Here is a 19,583-nt window from a genome sequence, read left to right as displayed (position 1 = left end):
AAATTGTAAGTACTCATCCATTTTTTTGTTGCTTTTTTTAGGGCTTATAACCCTCCAACAATGGATTGTGATAGTGAATACTTATCGCCTGTTTGGAGAGAATTAAATAATATTCAATTTGATGCATTCTTTTCCGACGAGTGTATTGTTTACTCTATCCAATAAATAAATGGATAAATAGTTTCACAAATTTATGTTTTCCTCTCGTTGCCAAAGCAGCTTCAATGTGGGGGTGACATTTTAAATTTTGCGACAATTGATCATTTTTTGACAATGAAATTTGAGGTGAATGAATGCCTAGAACACAATTTTTGACTTTGCAGCTCAATTGGGACTACTGAGGAGGTAAACATAGCAAAAGTGCGCATCTTTAGTCCGTCTGTTAAAGGTGTGAACCGCTAAGTTGACACTTGTTGCAGAGTTGAACATTTCACCCCCACATTGAATCTGCCATAACAATGAAAGGAAAACGTGAAATAACATATCAAATTGAAAATAATTTAATGCTCTACAAACCTACGATGAGCATTCATTTTCACGATGCATTAATGGAGAGTTATAAGCCCTGAAAGAGCAAGACATTGAATAAAAACTCATTATAACACTTTCAAAAGCGAATATCTCGAAATCTGATGGAAATATCATAAAACTCCACTAAACAAAAATTGTAGACCATATATCAAGCCATAGTCATGTCGGTTCGAGACAATCCATACTAAAATGCAGAGTTAGCAACACTTTACAAAGAAACCCCACTATCGGCCCAAATAAGATTGTTGCGGCTCCGATGGACAGGACATTTGCAAAAGATGCCAGATATGCGTGTGCCAAGGAAGGTATTAGTGGGACAGTCTGGAGGAAGGAGACCTGTTGTAAGACCAAGAGAGAGAGTGTGAAGTGTGTGTGTGTGAGTCATGTCGGTTGAACGCATTTTTCTACAAGACAAAGCGTGTAAGCAAAAAATTCAAAAATGCAACTTGCAAGCCACACTCATCCCTTTAGCAGAAGTGGTAGGGATGGGGACATTGATATGTTTACCTCCCTACTAACCTACCATAAACAGAACTACGGGGTCAAAAATTGTTTACCACCTTTTCCTTTTATACCCTTTTTTAAGCATTTATTGCATGGATTAGGCTAGTAAGGTTTTTTCATGAAACATTAAGTCGCATCCAAATTGACGCTTAACAACAAATTTACAATCTTCTTTGTAAATAAAAATATCCAATTGGGCTTGACTAAATTCATTAAAGATAATGTTATAAAAAGCACAATCAGAGTGTTGTTAGATTGGTGGTAATTAAGCATAGAGGAGAAATTATGTAGGCTAGATTATATATTTTAACACAAAAATAAAGTTGTAAAAAATAATTTTAAAATTAATTTATCCAAATACTTTTTTATAATTAGAAGACGCCAATAAACAGTAAATTATTTTTTTATATACCTAACTTGAGTGGTGTTGTGAATTAAAAGTTTAAAATTTTCTCATTTCAACCACATGAGTCATAGGCCTAGTTTAATTCGCTTATTCTATTAAACAAATAATGGTACGGTACACAACAAAAACATAAAATATGAAAGGAATATGAAAATTTTAGCAATTAAATAACACTATTTAGATTACTTTTTATAGCCTACTCAAGTTTGTTAAATATTCTAAAGTGCTAAAAAAGTTGCTTTCTGAACAAACCTAAACTTTAATACTAAATATAACTTTGCCATTATTTTCTTAGATAGCCAAAAAAATATTAGAATCATTATAAGGAATTATACAGGTAATAGCAATACCGATGAATACAGCAAAAATAAAAGTAGTTGATCTGGATATTATAAAAATGTTACTGGCAGCAATATGGTAATTTATATATACATCTGAAATATTAAACAAAAATTGAAATAAATAAGGATATCGTGATGAACAATTAATTTTTACTAACGCCTCAAAGAAATAAATAAAATTGAGGTTACCAATGTTTATCAAACTGTGCTGTTTACAAGCTTTTTACAATCAAATTTGTCAAATAAACAATATTATGGAGTATGTTCGCCTAAATCGTTTGCGAACTTGATCTTGGTTCAATCATTACTAATTGTCCTACTTCAATGATGCACCCAATTTATCACCGGACTAGAACGAATATTTACATAAACAGGCCATTACTATCATTAGTAGATTATCTTCCCAATACACTCTCACATAACTCGTGTCTCATGATAAAGAAGCTGTAATAACCTTGGAATACTTCCAGGAACCTACCTGTCAAATCCTTCGCTGCTCAAATTACATGATACATCAATCTGCGTATCACTAGATTTGAAGGTTCACAAAATGATAATATATCCCGTAAATTTTGCCAAAAATAACGCAAATACAAGAGACAAAGAGTTGGCAACTCTCACGTCACAAGCCAACAAATTTCACTGAAACTGATGCTGCTTTTGCTTTGCTGCTGAACTGAAGCCTACTTTTGAAGGTTCTGTATTTTTCGTCAAGAGTGCGCTATGTTAACAGCTGCTCATAAAATATCAGTGTCACCAACCATAAAGACATCGCTATTACTTGAATGATGAGCAATAAAACCAAAAAAATTATGCAAAAATCAATAAATTATGAGAGAATAGTTGTTGTAATTTGTGGTGGAAATATAATAAACAATGACGTTTTTATAATAAAAATACCTTATCACAATTTAATAATATTCATTCCATAACAAATTATTACATTGTTGGTTAAATTCAATCAGGTGACATCAAGGACATGTCAAATCGACATCCTTGGAATTGTAAATTTGTAAATTCTTGCGGCATTTCTGGGAATATTCGCGGCTTTCTCTATGAAATTAAAATATTTTTCTTTTTATATTCTACATTCATTCACAAACGATAAAAGGTACCGTATTTGCTTATTGTCATATTCAACAATACATTCAATAACAAGTGTCATTGTTTATGAAATAATAAACATGAATTTTAGCCCAAAACAATAATTTTGTATGGTCGTTTTCAAAACTAATCTGACATAGCTTCTTTGTTTTGAAAGAAGGTTCGTCTCACAAATATTAAGCTTTACAGGATTCAAAGATGTTAAAAATGTATTGATGAATTGCATGTCAAGTATCTTTCGATTTCTTGGTACGCTAGCATGGGTTTTGTTGAACTGTCATGGTTGTTAGTCATGGTTATTACCACCAAACAAATGGATCTCGATCTCTCTTCTCTCTGTTATTTCATTGTGCAACTCCGGCGAAGCAGGAATATTCTACTCTGGTAAAATGTCAAGTTATATTTTAAAGAATCACTTCAAATTACACTATTTATTAAAATTGGATATCAGTTGATTAGACAAAGTGCATGATTCTTATATTTCATTAGCACTTTTCTATTATAATGTATAAAAATTCCTCAATTCTAAATGATCAGGAAGCTAGAGTGTAATGATCTGACAAATATGTTTCAGATCATAGGATTATACTTTTTTTATTAGGTATTTAAAGCAATTTAAATTAAGTTTATATTATATTCTTCTGTTTCATTTCTCACATTAAATGTTCCACCTTATAAGGTTCGTACTACTTGTTAGATATTTTGTGACAATGCTTTAAATGCTTTACCGTATGCTTCTTCTTCTTCATGAGTCAACTTGTTGAGTTTGTCTGTTCACTTTTATAATGAAATTGTATTCATGCTACTAAACGCAAAACTCACTTCTCTGTTGTATTTCTCCAATTCTTCATCAAGTGATTTGTGTGTTTTCAGATATGAACGACTCAGGTCTCACAGAACAGTTCTCATTGAGATGGAACAACTTCCACAGTAACCTCAGCACAGAATTCCACACCTTACTCCAAGAGGAGGATTTGGTGGATGTAACGATAGCAGCTGATGGAAAATTTGTGCAAGCCCACAAAGTGGTGCTCTCCGTCTGCAGTCCCTACTTTAAAAAGCTGTTCAAGGTGAGACACTAAATAACAAATAGTTTTTGTTTATTTATTGATTTTAGGCATTGAGACAATATTTTAAACAAGACAACTCTCAACTGGCGACCTTTCAACTTTTTTGCTATCTTTCTACTTGCCACCTCTTAATTCAACACCTCTCAACTTGCCACCTCTTAACTTGTCATCTCTCATCTTTCCACCTTTCAATTTTACACCAATCAACTTGCCTCCTCTACACTTGCCATCTCTCAACTTGTCATCTCTCATCTTTCCACCTCTCAACTTGCCACCTTTCAATTTCACACCAATCATCTTGTCACCTCTCAACTGACCACCTGTCTCTCAACTGGCCACCTCTCAAATTGCATCAATAATCTTGCCACATCTCAACTCGTCACCAATCAACTTGCCACATTTTAACTGAACACCTATCAACATGCAACAACTCAGCAAAAATAAGTAGATGTAAAAATAGAAAGAAAACTATGGGAATGCTTCTCATCACAAATAACACCCTGCATGAATAAAGGGGTTGAATTTGAAACATAACTTGCATTTCGAAGATGTGACCGAATAACTACTGAAGCTCCACTTGCTACTTTTTCTTAAAATAACAGAATCTCATAGTATGGGTCAAAATAGTGGAGCGGCGAATGTAGTGGGTATCAGAGAAGGTAGATGAGAGTGTTGAAAAGTAATGCATATAAATTCAAGTGTGACAGTACATTGAGGAGCGTTGAAGGTAGAAGGAAGCGGTGACATTTAGATACATGCATTAGGTATTTAAACACACAGCCACCTTCTCTGCTACACTTGCATTATTTAAACACTCTCAGCTACCATCTCTGCTATACTTTCTGACGACCACGGCTGCAAGGCTTTTAGTGAAATTACAACAAGTATGAAAGTAAGTATGGATTGCAACATTGCCGCTCCACTATTTTTTGACTCTTAAGCCTGGTTTTCATTAGTAGAGTTAGTGGTAGAGCTCCCTGGGCTAGTACTAACTATCTTGTGAACTCTCCCAATGAAAACGTTCATGGTAGAGTACTAGTTTTTAGTAGAGTAGAGTGGAAGCACCGTGGGATAGTACTCAACCACTTGCCTTCCCCTACCACCGCTTCTCACTCTACCTCTACTATGCTAATTAAAACAGTCTCGAGCTAGTAGATTAGAGTCGTTCCGTAGGCTATGAAGTTTAAGAAGTATTGTTATTTATTAAAAATTGAAATTTATTTGCCAAATAATTTTACAGATATAGGCTATCTACAATCACAAAATAATAACAGTAATAAAGTTAACAAAGTTAATAAAGTTTAAAAAAGTTAACATTTTAGAAGTATACATTACAATAAAATTAACAAGATTTTGTGATAATATTAAGCAAAGTAATAATAAAATTTTTTAATAATAAAAAAGTATCAATTCATTAAAAAGTGTTAATTGACCGAGCGAAGTGAGGTCTAAGATTCAAGTCGACGGTTTGGTATTTCTCTTAATGTTTAAATGTTTGATTGTTTAAATGTTTATATGTTGCGCATTTACGGCGAAACGCGGTAATAGATTTTCATGAAATTTGACAGGTATGTTCCTTTTTTAATTGCGCCTCGACGTATATACAATGTTTTTGGAAATTTTGCATTTCAAGGATAATATAAAAGGAAAAAGGAGTCTCCTTCATACGCCAATATTACAGTAAAAATCAGACTATAGGATTATTCATCATAAATCAGCTGACAAGTGATTACACAGATGTGTGGAGAAGCCAGTCTATTGCTGTATTTCCATAAGTTCTATAGTTTCAATCAGGTACTTGTGGATGAGAATACTGCGTGAGGTCTACTGTTCACAGAACTACTAGTTTATTAAAATGTTAATTTGTTCAAGTGTTGATTTATTAAAAAGTATTGACATTTTAAGGTTAGATCTGTTCACTAGACAACACACTACCTACTATTCTCAATTGTAGTGAAAACAGTTACTCTACGAAGTAAGTAGAGTAGAGTGAGCTCGCTAGAGTTAGTATGCCAGTTACTCGACCACTAACTCTACTAGTGAAAACCAGGCTTTAGTCATGGTAAGCACCTTCATATCTGCCAGTAGGCTGCATTCGTTGTTTAAAATGAATGAATAGGAGACACCCATATCAATTTGGAGAAAGTGTGGAAAGTTCAATTTCCTCACAAGAATTTCCAGGTTAGGAAAATTTCAGTTGCGGTCAGTAGTAAAACGTTTTGATTGTTAGTTCAATTTCCTCACAAGAATTCCTAGGTTAGGAAAATTTCAATTGTGGACATTAAAAGCGTCTTCATTGTTAGTTCAATTGCCACAAAAGAATTCCTAGGTTAGGAAAATTTTAATCTTAATTAAAACTTGTGTAAAGTAGCCCAAATTCATAAACTTTGGGCCTATAGTTGTGATGTTATTGTTGTTGATTTCAGCAAAACCCTTGCAAACATCCGATAGTGATTTTGCAAGATGTGCCGTACACAGCGCTGGGAGGTCTGCTGCAGTTCATGTACTGCGGGGAGGTCAGCGTTTGTCAGGAAGAGTTGCCCGAATTTCTCAAAACGGCGGAAATGTTGCAAGTGAAGGGGTTAACTGGCTGTGATAATCAGGTGAGATCAAAATACTTGATATATTTCTACCAAATTTAAAGATTCAAGAGGTTATTCCAGTATGTTCATGTATATTTTAGTGTATCTTTGAGAATTCTGTTGAATTTTCATTTGTACTGAAGACTACTTGACTACCCTCTAGTATCCTACATAGAGACTGACGCTGCTGGAGGGCGACCACATTATACGGGACTGAAAGATTTCGATTGCCTGACAAATGAATTGAAGAATATTGTCAGTCTCGCTAAGTTCAGTGTTGCCCTGAAAGATGTGTTTGTGGATGCAAATCCGTATTCGCTGAGAGAGTCAGTTTTATGAAATTTTCTCCGGTTCTTATTGAGTTGAATGTTTGTTGGGATTTTGACATTAATTAGTAATTTCATATTATGATGAGAGCTACTTTGTAGAACGAGAACCTTTTTCTCCGCCTGAAGAGAAACCGATTCAAGATATTGTACACTGTTAGAGGTATGCTCATTCAATACGGTATAATGCGACGAAATAACAATACTTCAATGTAGCAAACATATGTATCATATAATTGAAATAATCTTTCAAATGTTCTCACATCTAATTAGATAGATTGGGAAAAAATACACAATATTTTGTAGTTAATACTCATGCAATAATTCAAATTCAAAATGTTTTTATTGCCATGAACAAATACATGTTATTGATAAAGTCATCAGTATAATCAACATATACATAATACATACATCATACATATATAATACATAAATTTCGCTTACTCAAAAACAGAAATATTATCACAGCAAACAGTTCCGGTTTATTCATAACAATAAATTACATGTTTCAAACAATTATATTTAGGCACTCTTTAGAAGTCAATGTCAGTGTGCTCGAAAAACTCCGCAATACTATAAAAAGGGTTTCTTAAAAGCCATTCATTTAATTTGTGAAGGAAAATCTTCTTTGGATATTTGTTTAAGGGGTTTGAAAACTTGTTATAAACCTTTTTAGATAGTACCGTATGGCTTTTGAGAGATTTACTCAATCTGCAATAGTCGGTAAAAATGTTTTCATTATTTCGAGTTTCATGCTTGTGAACATGCAAAATTGAACTTGAACGTTTTACAGTAGAAACATAACCTATTTTTTAGACATTTTATTAATTTATCAAAATTTGGGAATGGAATAGTTTTGGGCCAAGCCTGTTGTTCCTTCCTAATCATATTTATATGATTTGTGATTCTGTCCACGAATAAATAAATAAACATCTTAATTAAAAGTCAAGTAGGGTAATGTTTTCAAAGAGAATGTCACTAGCTCTAAAATGTATAAGTTAACTATTGTTTTAATTCTCAATTCAATACAAATCGGATTGCAGTGATCCAGAGAAGCCGAGTCATTCATGATTCTGACTACTTTTTTTTGAAGCTTCAATATTTCATCTACTCAAAGAAAATATTTGTATTTGTATTGTAATCAAAGTCAAACCAATATTAACATAGACATATCCCTTAATATAACCCTCAAACATAAAGTTGAATTAAAAGACTTGTATTCTCAAGTTAGGTTATATAGTTAATTTTATTCTTCTCCGCAGTCTATTGACTAGGGAATTGTCAGATTATATGCAGTATTAATCATAACCTTCAAATGAAAACCTATGATGAATACTATAATATGATACCGCAGCTACATGTTGGCTCAGTAAGCTAGCCCAGCCTGCAATGTGACCAGTACCCAATGAAGGCGAGCGTTGGCAAACCACCCATCCACACACTAGCGCTGGCCGACATTGGATTTCATTGCGCCAACATATAGATGCGGCATGAGTGTCACTAATCGATTCTAATCGATTTGTGATGCTACTAGTAGTTCTGTGAACAGTAGACCTCACGCAGTTTTCTCATCCACAAGTATCTGATGTCACCTGTTCTAGTTGATTCAGATGAATCACAATTTACTCTTAAAAACTGTTATTTGTTTTCTCCAAGATCAAAAACTTACTTATGTTAATAAACTCAGTTCACGTTCGAATTTTTATCCCATATGATACTTAATTTATCTAGTTCCGTGATAATCTTTCCATCTGATAAAAATATTTCTCAACTACTTTGAAATTTTTTTCCAATTAAGAATATTGCTTATAATTTCTTCAGCATTAGCCTATTTAGTTCATTTAATCATTTTTTTTCAATCGCCTATTAAATTTGTTTTTCAAATGTGAGAATATCGATACTGATGGGCACGCATCATAAAAAATATTGAAACCCTACCTTATAGAAATAGACACGGCCAGGCATTTGTGTAATGCATGCAATGAATAATCCACTTGTCAGCTGATTGATTAAGAATAATTCTATAGTCTGATTGATCCTATCTTCAAAGTAGATGATATAATATGGTGATATCAGAGTATGGAGGAATTCCTTTTTTTCATATTATCCTTGAAATACAAAATTTCAAAAAACCTTGTGTATACATCGACGCACAGTTGAAAAAGGAATATTCCTGCCAAATCTCATCGAATTCTATCAAAGCGTTTGACCGTAATCGCGTTACATACAGACAGACAAAAGAAAATCGAGTTGAAACATAGACCTCACTACGTTCGGTCAACTAATATTGTTTGTCGTTGAAGGAACAAAACAAATCGCTGAACAAGCGTCCGAGCACGCCGGAAGCGAAGCGGAAAAGCAAGGTGCCGCGGCGGGCGGTGGTCGACGATCAAGAAGGCTGCGACGATTCGGTTCGCAGCGAGAGTCCCGTCGGCTATGACGTCAGCGGCTCGCCGGTGCCGATCGACTTCAGCGGCGATTCGGACCGGCGTACCGGCGGCGAACAGTTTTGCGAACAGGACCGGCGAAGCGCCGAACAGTTCTACGAACAGGACAGTCCGCCAGAGGAGGAGGTGGTGGAGGAAGTGAAGCCGAATGTGTCGGCCATTGCTGCTCTGCTGCAGGCCAACGCTGTCAACGAGAACAGTGCCGCCAACTACCACCATCATCCTCATCATCAGCCCATGCCCAAAACTAACTCAGGTTCGTGCTTTCAGTTTCATTATTTCATATTTATTTGAATTGTGTAATCAGTAGAAACTACTAGTTCAAAAGTAATGGATTCACTAGAAATACACGCATCTTTGATGAGAGCAAACAACTGATTTAATATAAAGATAAAAATATGAAGTAACAGTTTATCAACTGTTTAAAGTACCTACAACAGGAAATCCACATGTGATTATGTCATTTCAAATTGCATTATTTAAATCATGAAAATAAGGCTGCTTTGGTTTTGATAGCTGTTGGAATTTACAAGTTTTATTGTTTACATCAGCAATACAACAAAATACAAAACATCTCATCAGGTACCTATAACTAACAATTCAAAGATACTAGGTACTTCTGAAAAGTCAATTTGACACTATATTATAATGTATCAATAATACAGTAGAAATTAACTTTAAACGTATAAGTACACAACTCATATCAACATTTTGGAATGATGTAACGGATGATGGAAATATACCTTAACATTTTATGTGAGAACCGATCCAAACAAAAATACTATTCACAAAAGAGCTTCCGCAAAGCCCTTGTCCGTAAATAGGAGAACTATAGACTAAAGGCTAAGTTAGTTTCGCTTCAGATTAATGATAGAAAAGCATAGTTCCCAAGTATCGAATTTATTTTAATTAAGAATTTGATTTTGTTTCTTTTTCTACTGCATTCTGTAGTAGATGGCTATGATTCAGGTCATCTCATCTTGTTGATTATTGTTAACAATGATCAATTCTATACAATGTTTAAATGATCAACCAAGGTTTATTCTTTACAAATCAATAGAGAATATCATTTAAATTTTGAAATGCATTTTCTAGGTCCCCTGACCGCACCTGCTCCTAGTTTTTCAAGTTCGCTGGATCAAGGGCTGGAAGGCACACAGGGTAAGTGTTACAAAGAAAAGTTTAAACTTTGAATACTTTAATTAACTGCTTGATAGTTATACATTCTCCTAATTTCATAGGCCTCCATATCTTCTGGACAATCTGATCAGATCATGTTGAGAATATTCCTTTAAAATCGAAATGAAGTTTATAAATTTCAGATTAGAATAAATTAATAAACCATATTGCCTATTCCATTCAGGAATCTGGATATTCATTATAGCATGAGGGAACTCAGCTATCATATGTATTTAGTCCACTGGTCAATCTAAGGCCCGGTTGCACAAAAACCTGTAAAATTTTAATCATGATTAAATTCCTCGGGAACCACTCAGAGGTTTTTTCTGAAAAGAAGACTTCTCTTATTGGTTCTTGTGACATTTAATCTCATTTAAAACTTTAACAGGCTTTTTTGCAACCGAGCCCAAGTCACTTTCAAGAGCTAGATTTCTTTGAGAGGTGTTAAATACTTGGAATTAGATCTACAGCAAACTTGAGAGATGTGCTGCAGCATTGTTTAAAGAATACGATTGAAGCTGCCTTTTAAATATTTCAGTTTAATGTAATCACCGAATTATTGAAGAAGAAGACACTGCATTCAGATGTTAAGAATAAAACAAGTGATTCTGTAATCATATTATCTTCTATCTCAGAATTGATTAGATATCTTTGTTTTGCATGTGAAATATTTTATTATTTATATTGCATGACAGTGTGTTCATCTACAGTAAAATTCCTTTGTCCCTAATTATTGACGGATCATTATAAAAACGGGATAAAAGTTTTAACTAAATTATTTACTTCGATGTTTACTGTCGTTTGGTTCTAGTTTTCGATTAATGTATTTGTATTTTCAATACATGAAATGATAGGCGGAATTAAGACTGGGTAGTTTTCTCTATCACTCAATTTTCATATCAATCAAATAAATGTTTATCAATTTCGGTGTATTCTCTGATTGTTACGTTGGTGATGTACTATTCAAATATGTTATAATAATATTTGTTTCAAATAGGAATTGTTTATCACATATTTTGGTACGGTATCCAAGAATTTGGAGTTTCGGTTCAATTATAGAAAACGAGAAACTTCATAACTTGAGATATTTCAGCAGCAGTTTTCGTTTCTTCAGAAAATTGGCTAATGAGTCAGCATTTCAACCAATAAAAAGGTAAGTTTCTAATGTTTCTATTCTTTTTCATTGTATATATTAGTGAATAACTTTATTGACCGAAAAACAAGCATCATGTTTCATACCGTAATGATAATCACTAGTATAAAGAACGTATAGCCTGATAATCATAATGATAATAAAATATCTATAAACTTCCATAGCTAACAAGAAGAATCTCAATATTCGGCTGAGAAAAGTTCATGTGGGATGGTAAATAAGGAGATATAGTAAATAAATTACGTTTATAATAAATGAGAATCAATTTTAATAAAATGTTTCAAAGCTTCAGAATTTTCAAAGACAGGTTCTGTCTTTAGATAATAATTATTTTTCAAGTCAATTAGAACAGCTTATATGAAAGATATAGGCCCTACATGTATATTTATGTATTTCTTTTTTTTCATATAGAGGTCTAACGAATCCACTCTTTCATAAGTAACCTCTTTTCGTACAGCACTCTAGAATGAAATTATTGTTCTGAATAGTCAATAAAATTGAACTCTCTCTGTAGTTATTAACGTCATGTAGTTCATATTCATATTTCATATTAACTACATCCCTATCAACTATTCCCACGAATTTTCAAGTTTCATACTAAAATAATTCTTTACATTTATCAAGTTACTTCAGTCAAGTTCACTCGATCAAGCAATATTTTTCAGTGTGAATGCTTGAATCTTGGGGCAAGTAATACTTGAACAAGTAATAATATACTTGATCAAGTGTTTAAATGATGTAACTTGTTTTATGTAACTTGACCGATGTGAATAAAATTAGTCACCAAAAACAGATTCTTTCTGTTAAAATCCAAGTATCCAAATGTGTCTGTTTGAATTTTCCAGTCTCATTACTCACTTATCTACTGTCTCTACATAAATTATAATCGTTTTACAGCATCTTTCTCTTGATAATTTCCAATATTCTTCAACTTTCTCTACTTTTTATTCAATCCTAGTATATTATCATGGTACCTGTAGAAGTAATATAAACTGTTTTTTTAATAATTTTCATCTTACAAATTCTACAAATGCTTTAGATGTTCAATTTTACTTTTTTTATCTATTTTTAAATCAACTGGGTTCAATTTCTGCTTGCATCATAAAATTCATTATTTCTCATATCATTGATCAGCACTGATAATCGTTTTTCTTCATCAGAAATGACACAATTTTTGTCCATTTACTTGATATTTCACCAGTGCCTAGTTGATCAAATATTAATTGATTTCTCTGATGCAGGTCTGTTGGGAGGTTGAGATGTTGAGAGGTTGTGAGGTGGTTCTTCAGTATCGCTCAACCATTACTCACTAGATAATAAATGTCTTCTCTAAGAAAGATCAGATCTCTTACTCCACATAACTTTCTTCACAGGTATAAAAGTTTAAAGCTATTGCAACAGAGAGCCTTGAGAAAATCCAATATATTGTTAAAACATTCTAAGTTAATACATTATAGGCTATTCTCTGTTATATTCAACTAAAGTATAAGAATTTGTCGATATACTGTAAAAAACATCTTATTGCGTTATAAGATGCATCAATTCATTATAAAAATTATTTATTCTCTGTTAACTCTTAATCACTCTTCTCAAATTTTGTTAACTCACTCAGACCTGCTTTACTTTTCATAAATTTAATCACTATCATCTCAAACTTTTTTCATAATCTTGGTTATCTTCATCTTTCTGTACTTTTGTAAATAATTCATTACTTTTTCTTTTAAATCATCCATGTAATTAAGCTACATGTAATATGTAATTTGACTGATTTATTCTCAAGATATAAGATGCTGTAAATCTCTATGTATATCAATACTATCTCTTTGTCAGATCTACTGTATTTGGCTATTGTAAATAAATGTTCTGAATCTATTCTGAATAAATCTTCTTCTATACTCTTGAATCTTTTATCTCAGTCTTTGTGCTCCTTCAAATGTTTCCTGTTTTGAAAATGCGTGGGTTTGATAGTTGTATGTAAGTATAAATTAAAATAGAAATCTAAGTACCCTTATAAATTTGTTTACTCAACGGATTGTTTAACCCTAACGGAAAAAATAAAATTTGTATGTAAGTGTATAGAGTGCTGTAATTGTGATTGAGTTAGCTAACAGCAGAGCAAATTTAACATCTCTGAATAGATTTATTGTCAAACGAAGTTTTATGATGATGGAATGGGGTTCACATGTTCCAGTTTTGACGATATTCCAATTCTAATCAGGTTATTTTCTGTTTCTATTTTAAAGTAATTTTTAAAAACGTTTATTATAGATATTTCAATAACATTTCAGTTTTCCTTACCTTAAATTTTTTGGGATTTATTTTGAATTGGGAAATTGATCAGATATAATATTTATTTGAGAACATATTACTGGTTCTCTGTGAGCTGTAATTCTTGTTCAACTCCATTAATGCTTGGAATTGAGACCAAAAAGAAAGTCAGTGATTTCATTCCATGAAGTGACTAGATAAGAAAAAAATGTAGACACGATAAAACTAAGAGAGGAACATCTAGATGTACGACTTATTAATACAGGGTGGGGCAGAGCCGATTGACGAGTTTGAAAGGGTTGTAAGTAATAAACCGTTCAACTTGAAAAAAAAATTTAATGGGTTCAATTCAGTTTGAAATATAGTTTTTATTGTTATTTTTTGGAAATTATATCAGTTAAGTGGCGGCCATAAACAGCAATATACTAATGTAGCGTATTTTTCAAGTTTTGGAACACTGCGATTGGTAAGGCCAGGATCTCTTCTATGATTCGCTCCTTTAGTTCTTCCAAGGTGTATGGGCGATCTTTGAAAACTTTATTTTTGAGGTAACCGCATTAGAAAAAAATTTCATTTGCCTTAAATCGGGTGAGCGTGCCGGCCACCTCAAGTCCACCCTTAGTGATATAAGCCGCCCTGGGAACATTTGTCTCAACACATTCATTGAAATGCGCCCTGTGTGGGCTGTAGCTTCATCCTGCCAAAACCATATTTCTCCCAAGCCATGTATCTCAGCAAGTTCTTTTAGTTTGGGGCGCAGAAACGTTTGTAGCATTGTCACATAACGCTGGGAGGTGACATTGACGGTGATGTTGCCATTCTCAAAGAACTAAGGCCAGCACGCTCACCCGATTAAAGCATATGCGATTTTTTTCTATGAGATTAACTAAAAAAAAGTTTCCAAAGATCGCCCATACACCTTGGAAGAACTAGAGGAGTGAATCAGAGAAGAGCCTTACCAATCACAGTGTGCCAAAATGCGTTCTAAAACTTCAAAAATACGCTACATCAGTGTATTGCTGCTTATGGCCGCCATTTAACTGATATAATTTCCAAAAAAATTAATAATAAAAACTATATTTTAAACTGAATTGAACCCATTAAAGAATTTTTTCCCAAGTTGAACGGTTCATTACTTACAACCCTTACAAAATCGTCAAGCGGCTCTGCCCCACTCTGTATAATGTATGAACTCATATAGTGTCATACAGTGAGAAGATTTTTATAGATGTTCAGTCACGAGAAAAAGCTTGGCTGCCATAACGTCGCTGCAATTTAAATAATATGTTTCTCAAGGTTGAACCACCTATATCTCAATCAAAACTAGATTCACCTAGAGAATTCCTTGTATCTAGTAAAGTTAGTGAACAATTCAAGTACTTAGAATGAGAAACAAGCAAAAACAATAATAATAGTTGCGAGTTTGATAGCAGTTTTTTATTATCTTTTGTATTATTATTGTAACTTATTATAGGACCATTAAATCTATCGGTTCAATAATCCATTAGATTCAGTGAGTGTACTACAAACCGGCCCTTTAAGTAATTAATAGGAAAATAAAGTATTTAATAGGGCTACTTGAATGTTCAATATTATAGAAAATAACTATAGTGGTCCACGTTATAATGGCAGTGAAGAAAGATAGAAGAACAACGTTGCCAATCCTGTCTTGTCAATGCCTTCTATAGACTGTTGCTGATACAGGTTTATTAATGTAATATTGACTGTTCATTCTCGTTTAAAATAATCAAATATATTTTATTAAGCAGGAAATTATATTTTTCAATAATTTCATAATGAATTTTCATAATTAAGATGGAATATTTTGTTTATTAATTATTAATTCTACATTGTTGAAAGACGATCTGGCAACAGAGAAAAGCGAGAAAGAGATAGCGCTATCCGCTTTGCTGAATGATAGACATTTTTATGCAGTGATATGAAATAGTTTTTTCTTGTCATCAACTTGAGTTTGATTAGCAATGGTATTGCTATCCTCGTCTAGCATTCAACAAAGCGAATACCGCTATCTCTTTCTCACTTTGCACTTTTGCCAGATCGGCTTTTAACAAAGTAGAAATTAATAATTAATTAACAAAATATTTCATCTTAATGATGAAAATTCATTATGAAATTATTGAAAAATATAATTCCTTGCTTAACAAAATAATTGACCGAGCGAAGTGAGGTCTAAGATTCAAGTCTACGGTTTGGCATTTCTCTTAATGTTTAAATGTTTATATGTTGTGCATTTACGGCGAAACGCGGTAATAGATTTTCATGAAATTTGACAGGTATGCTCCTTTTTTAATTGCGCGTCGACGTATATACAAGGTTTTTGGAAATTTTGCATTTCAAGGATAATATAAAAGGAAAAAGGAGCCTCCTTCATACGCCAATATTAGAGTAAAAATCAGAATATAGAATTATTCATCATAAATCAGCTGACAAGTGATTACACAGACGTGTGGAGATTGGAGAAGCCAGTCTTGCTGTATTTCCATAAGGTCTATAGTTTCAATCCGGTACTTGTGGATGAGAATACTGCGTGAGGTCTACTGTTCACAGAACTACTAGTATCGGGGACCGAGCTTCGCTCTGGAGTACAAAAGCATATAAAATTTATTACGAATGAAGAAATTATAATAACATTCATACAGAAATGTTCTATCTAATCACATTAAATTGAGATTAATTCCCAGAGGAATGCAAAAATTTCCCTTACAAAGGTTGCACAAAAGCCGGTTAAATGTTAATTCTGATTAACTTCACATGAACCAAATCAGAGAAGACCGTTTCAAAAAGATGGATCTACTGGAATTAATCAGGATTGAAAATAACCCGGCTTTTTTGCAACCGGCACTATAGTTTCTATAAAATAAGTTGAGACTTGGAGAAAATATTTCCCGTGTTGCCAAATTGTGCGAGGTTTCAATCTCTTCAAGCAAGCCCATATGACTGGGTATATTGAAATTGACAACTCTGGATCGACAGTGTCATAAGGGCTTGCATTAAAAGATTGAAATTTTGCGCAATTTGGCAACACGGTTATTTAGTCCAAGTCTCAACTTATTTTATACAGAATATAAGTACGTGATTGAATGATTACAAAAGTTCAAAAGCTGAGTCATAATTTTGACACAGTCCCACACACATGAACTCGCTCACTCACTTCCATCACCAACAGACGACGAAATAATTATCAGCTGTTTTTCCAAGGATGAATAATAATTATCCTTTTAATGTCTTTCAGCGAGTTTTCCCAGGGATGAGACCTAGTGCAATCGAATCTTTATATTATAAACCTACTATGTTCTGAATTTCGTGAGAATCGTTAGAGCAGTTTTCGAGATCCGGTGAAATACAAACATCTAAACATATAAACAGAAGTTGCTCGTTTAATAGTATAGGATAATTGATTATTTTAAACGAGAATGAACAATTAATATTACATTAATAAATCTGTATCAGCTACCGTCTATAAAAGGCATTGACAAGACAGTGAGGATCGGCAACGTTGCTCTTCTATCTTTTTCCACTGCCATTATAACGTGGGCCTCACTATAGTAGAATTTGAGATAAATAGATAAATGTCCTTTTATTTTCGCTTTATAACATTAAAAGTGATATGAGCGAATAAAAAGACATTTACCTATCTCAAATTGTTGGGATTGAGAAAGACAGGGAGAATGTAGGAGGAAATAGGGACAAACCATACGAGGTGTTTTTCTCAGTCGGCACGACAGGTCACGAAGCTATCCGATTGGGCTGGTGTATCGAAAGCAAGCTCTATGGACAGGACCCTCTCTCGAATCAGCCAATCAGAGAGCTTCCTGTCCTGTCGAGCCGTGCCGACTCGTCCGGAAAACGCCTCGTGTGGCTTGGCCCGTATGATTTAGCAAAACTGAAGGTTAGTAGAATTGAGGCTGAGAGTTGATTCTTATTTCAGTACAATGATGATCGTTTCTATTTCTATCTCCTGGATAGTCCTCAGGCAATTGTATAAGTCGAAGACTTCTAGTAGATATGTGTGTGAAATGAGAGTGAGAATTTAGTAAAAATTAGGGAAACTGCAGTTGAGATATCTTGAAATGAGAATCATAATTTATTGATTTAAACTTGAAAGAGTTTAGGAGTTTGGAAGAATGAAAGTGAGAATTTATTTGGTAGTAAATAAGAGGCTGCAATACTGAAGATTAGTGGAATTGGGGATACATATTTCAGCACAATGATAATAGTAGTTTCTATTCGAATCTGCTGACAGCTTATTGTTCAACGTTGAGGGGTTTAGTAGAATTATTAATACTGTATCAAGGTTTGTGGAAAATGGGAGTGAAGAATAGAAGTTAGAATTTGGGAGGTTGTAATTTTAAAGATTAGTGGAATTGAGGTTATGAGTTGATACTTATTTCAGTACAATGATGATAGTTATACTCGAATCTCTGGCTAATACTGAAGCAATAGTGTAACTTGAACGTGTTTAGTAGATGTGGAAAATGAGAGTGAGAATGTAGTAAATATTAGAGAAACCACAATTGAATTACCGGTATGTTGAAATGAGAATGACAATTCATTAGAATTTGGAGAGATTGGCCGTTTTCACACTTATTGATTGTTGGCCGTCATTATTTATCGTCACGACACAGAATACATATAGAATGGAGATTCGGCTAGTATCCTGTCACAAAAATCCGTCATCTTGTAAGAAAGTTCAGCATTGTAATATTATAGATGGGAGGTTCGGATCACTTTACTGAGCCGGGTCGATCAGTATCGTTCACTGCCGCGAGCCAATCAAAAGACCAGGATTTTAATTTCTAACAAGATGGCGCAATCAGAGTGTCTTGGTGCACTCAAGATTTGCGACATGTAAAAAGCATTGGTTGGTTAGGCGTTTCATTGATACTTTCCATTCTGTATGTATTCTGTGGCCACAACACCCAGAATGTCCTCCGATTGGCTAATTTTACACATCAACAACTGATTCTCAGCTAATTGGAGGACATCCTGGTTACCGTGACGATAAATAATGTCCCCCGACAATCCCTAAGTGTAAAAACGGCTGATGCAGTACTGAAGATATTGTCCAACTGTAGATGTTGCCAATGACTTTGTAAGTTGTTATATTTGAGGGAGGATTTATTTGAATTCAGGGAGATTGCTATCCTGAAGATATTCAGGGTGGGTTGATATAATTGGCTAACTCGGAACTCGCTGACTCCATGTTAAACTGCCATATGAATCAATACTACACCGATCAGAGCAGTTTTGATTCATACGGCAGTTTAGCATGGAGTCAGCGAGTTCCGAGTTAGCCAATTCTATCAACCCTTCAGGGCGTACCTACATGAGCTCCAAGCTTGTAATCAGAAAGATGAGTGGACCTGAAGCTTGAGGTGATTCCGAACCACTGGGAAGCGATTCTTAAACTCATGCATGATATTTAGGGGAGTCGGCTCTTCAAGTGGTCACCCGTCCAACGGGAGTATCATGCGCATGAATCTTAACTTGAAGTATCTAAGTGATAGCTTCAGTCTTGAAGTTATTGTTTAACAAGGAACATTGTTTATTGTGAAGGAAGGGTGTTGTGGAATTGAAGTGAGAATTGAAAATATGATCTAAATTGTAAAAAATTGACTTGGATTTAGATGAGAATTTAATAGAAGGTTTCA

General features: G+C 33.8%; 1 protein-coding gene across 2 annotated transcripts in view; it reads left to right on the top strand.

Annotated features, from left to right (window-relative positions):
• The first annotated feature begins 2,753 nt into the window (after positions 1-2,753).
• LOC111052842 (longitudinals lacking protein, isoforms H/M/V) overlaps positions 2,754-19,583 on the top strand; it is a 29,017-nt gene continuing 12,187 nt past the window's right edge. Inside the window, exons 1-5 of one of the 2 annotated variants that reach the window (XM_039429882.1) lie at positions 2,754-2,893; positions 3,760-3,956; positions 6,383-6,559; positions 9,168-9,567; positions 10,407-10,472. In XM_039429882.1, the coding sequence (XP_039285816.1) occupies positions 3,762-3,956; positions 6,383-6,559; positions 9,168-9,567; positions 10,407-10,472 (838 nt within the window). In that variant the 5' untranslated portion in view covers positions 2,754-2,893; positions 3,760-3,761. Of the gene's footprint in view, positions 2,894-3,132; positions 3,271-3,759; positions 3,957-6,382; positions 6,560-9,167; positions 9,568-10,406; positions 10,473-19,583 lie in introns of those variants that run through there. The other variant, XM_039429883.1, reaches the window with a different exon arrangement.

This window comes from Nilaparvata lugens, chromosome 6, assembly GCF_014356525.2.
Source record: "Nilaparvata lugens isolate BPH chromosome 6, ASM1435652v1, whole genome shotgun sequence".
Taxonomy (NCBI): domain Eukaryota; kingdom Metazoa; phylum Arthropoda; class Insecta; order Hemiptera; family Delphacidae; genus Nilaparvata; species Nilaparvata lugens.
Note: the sequence above shows the minus strand (reverse complement) of the source record. Positions and strands in the feature narration are given on the sequence as shown.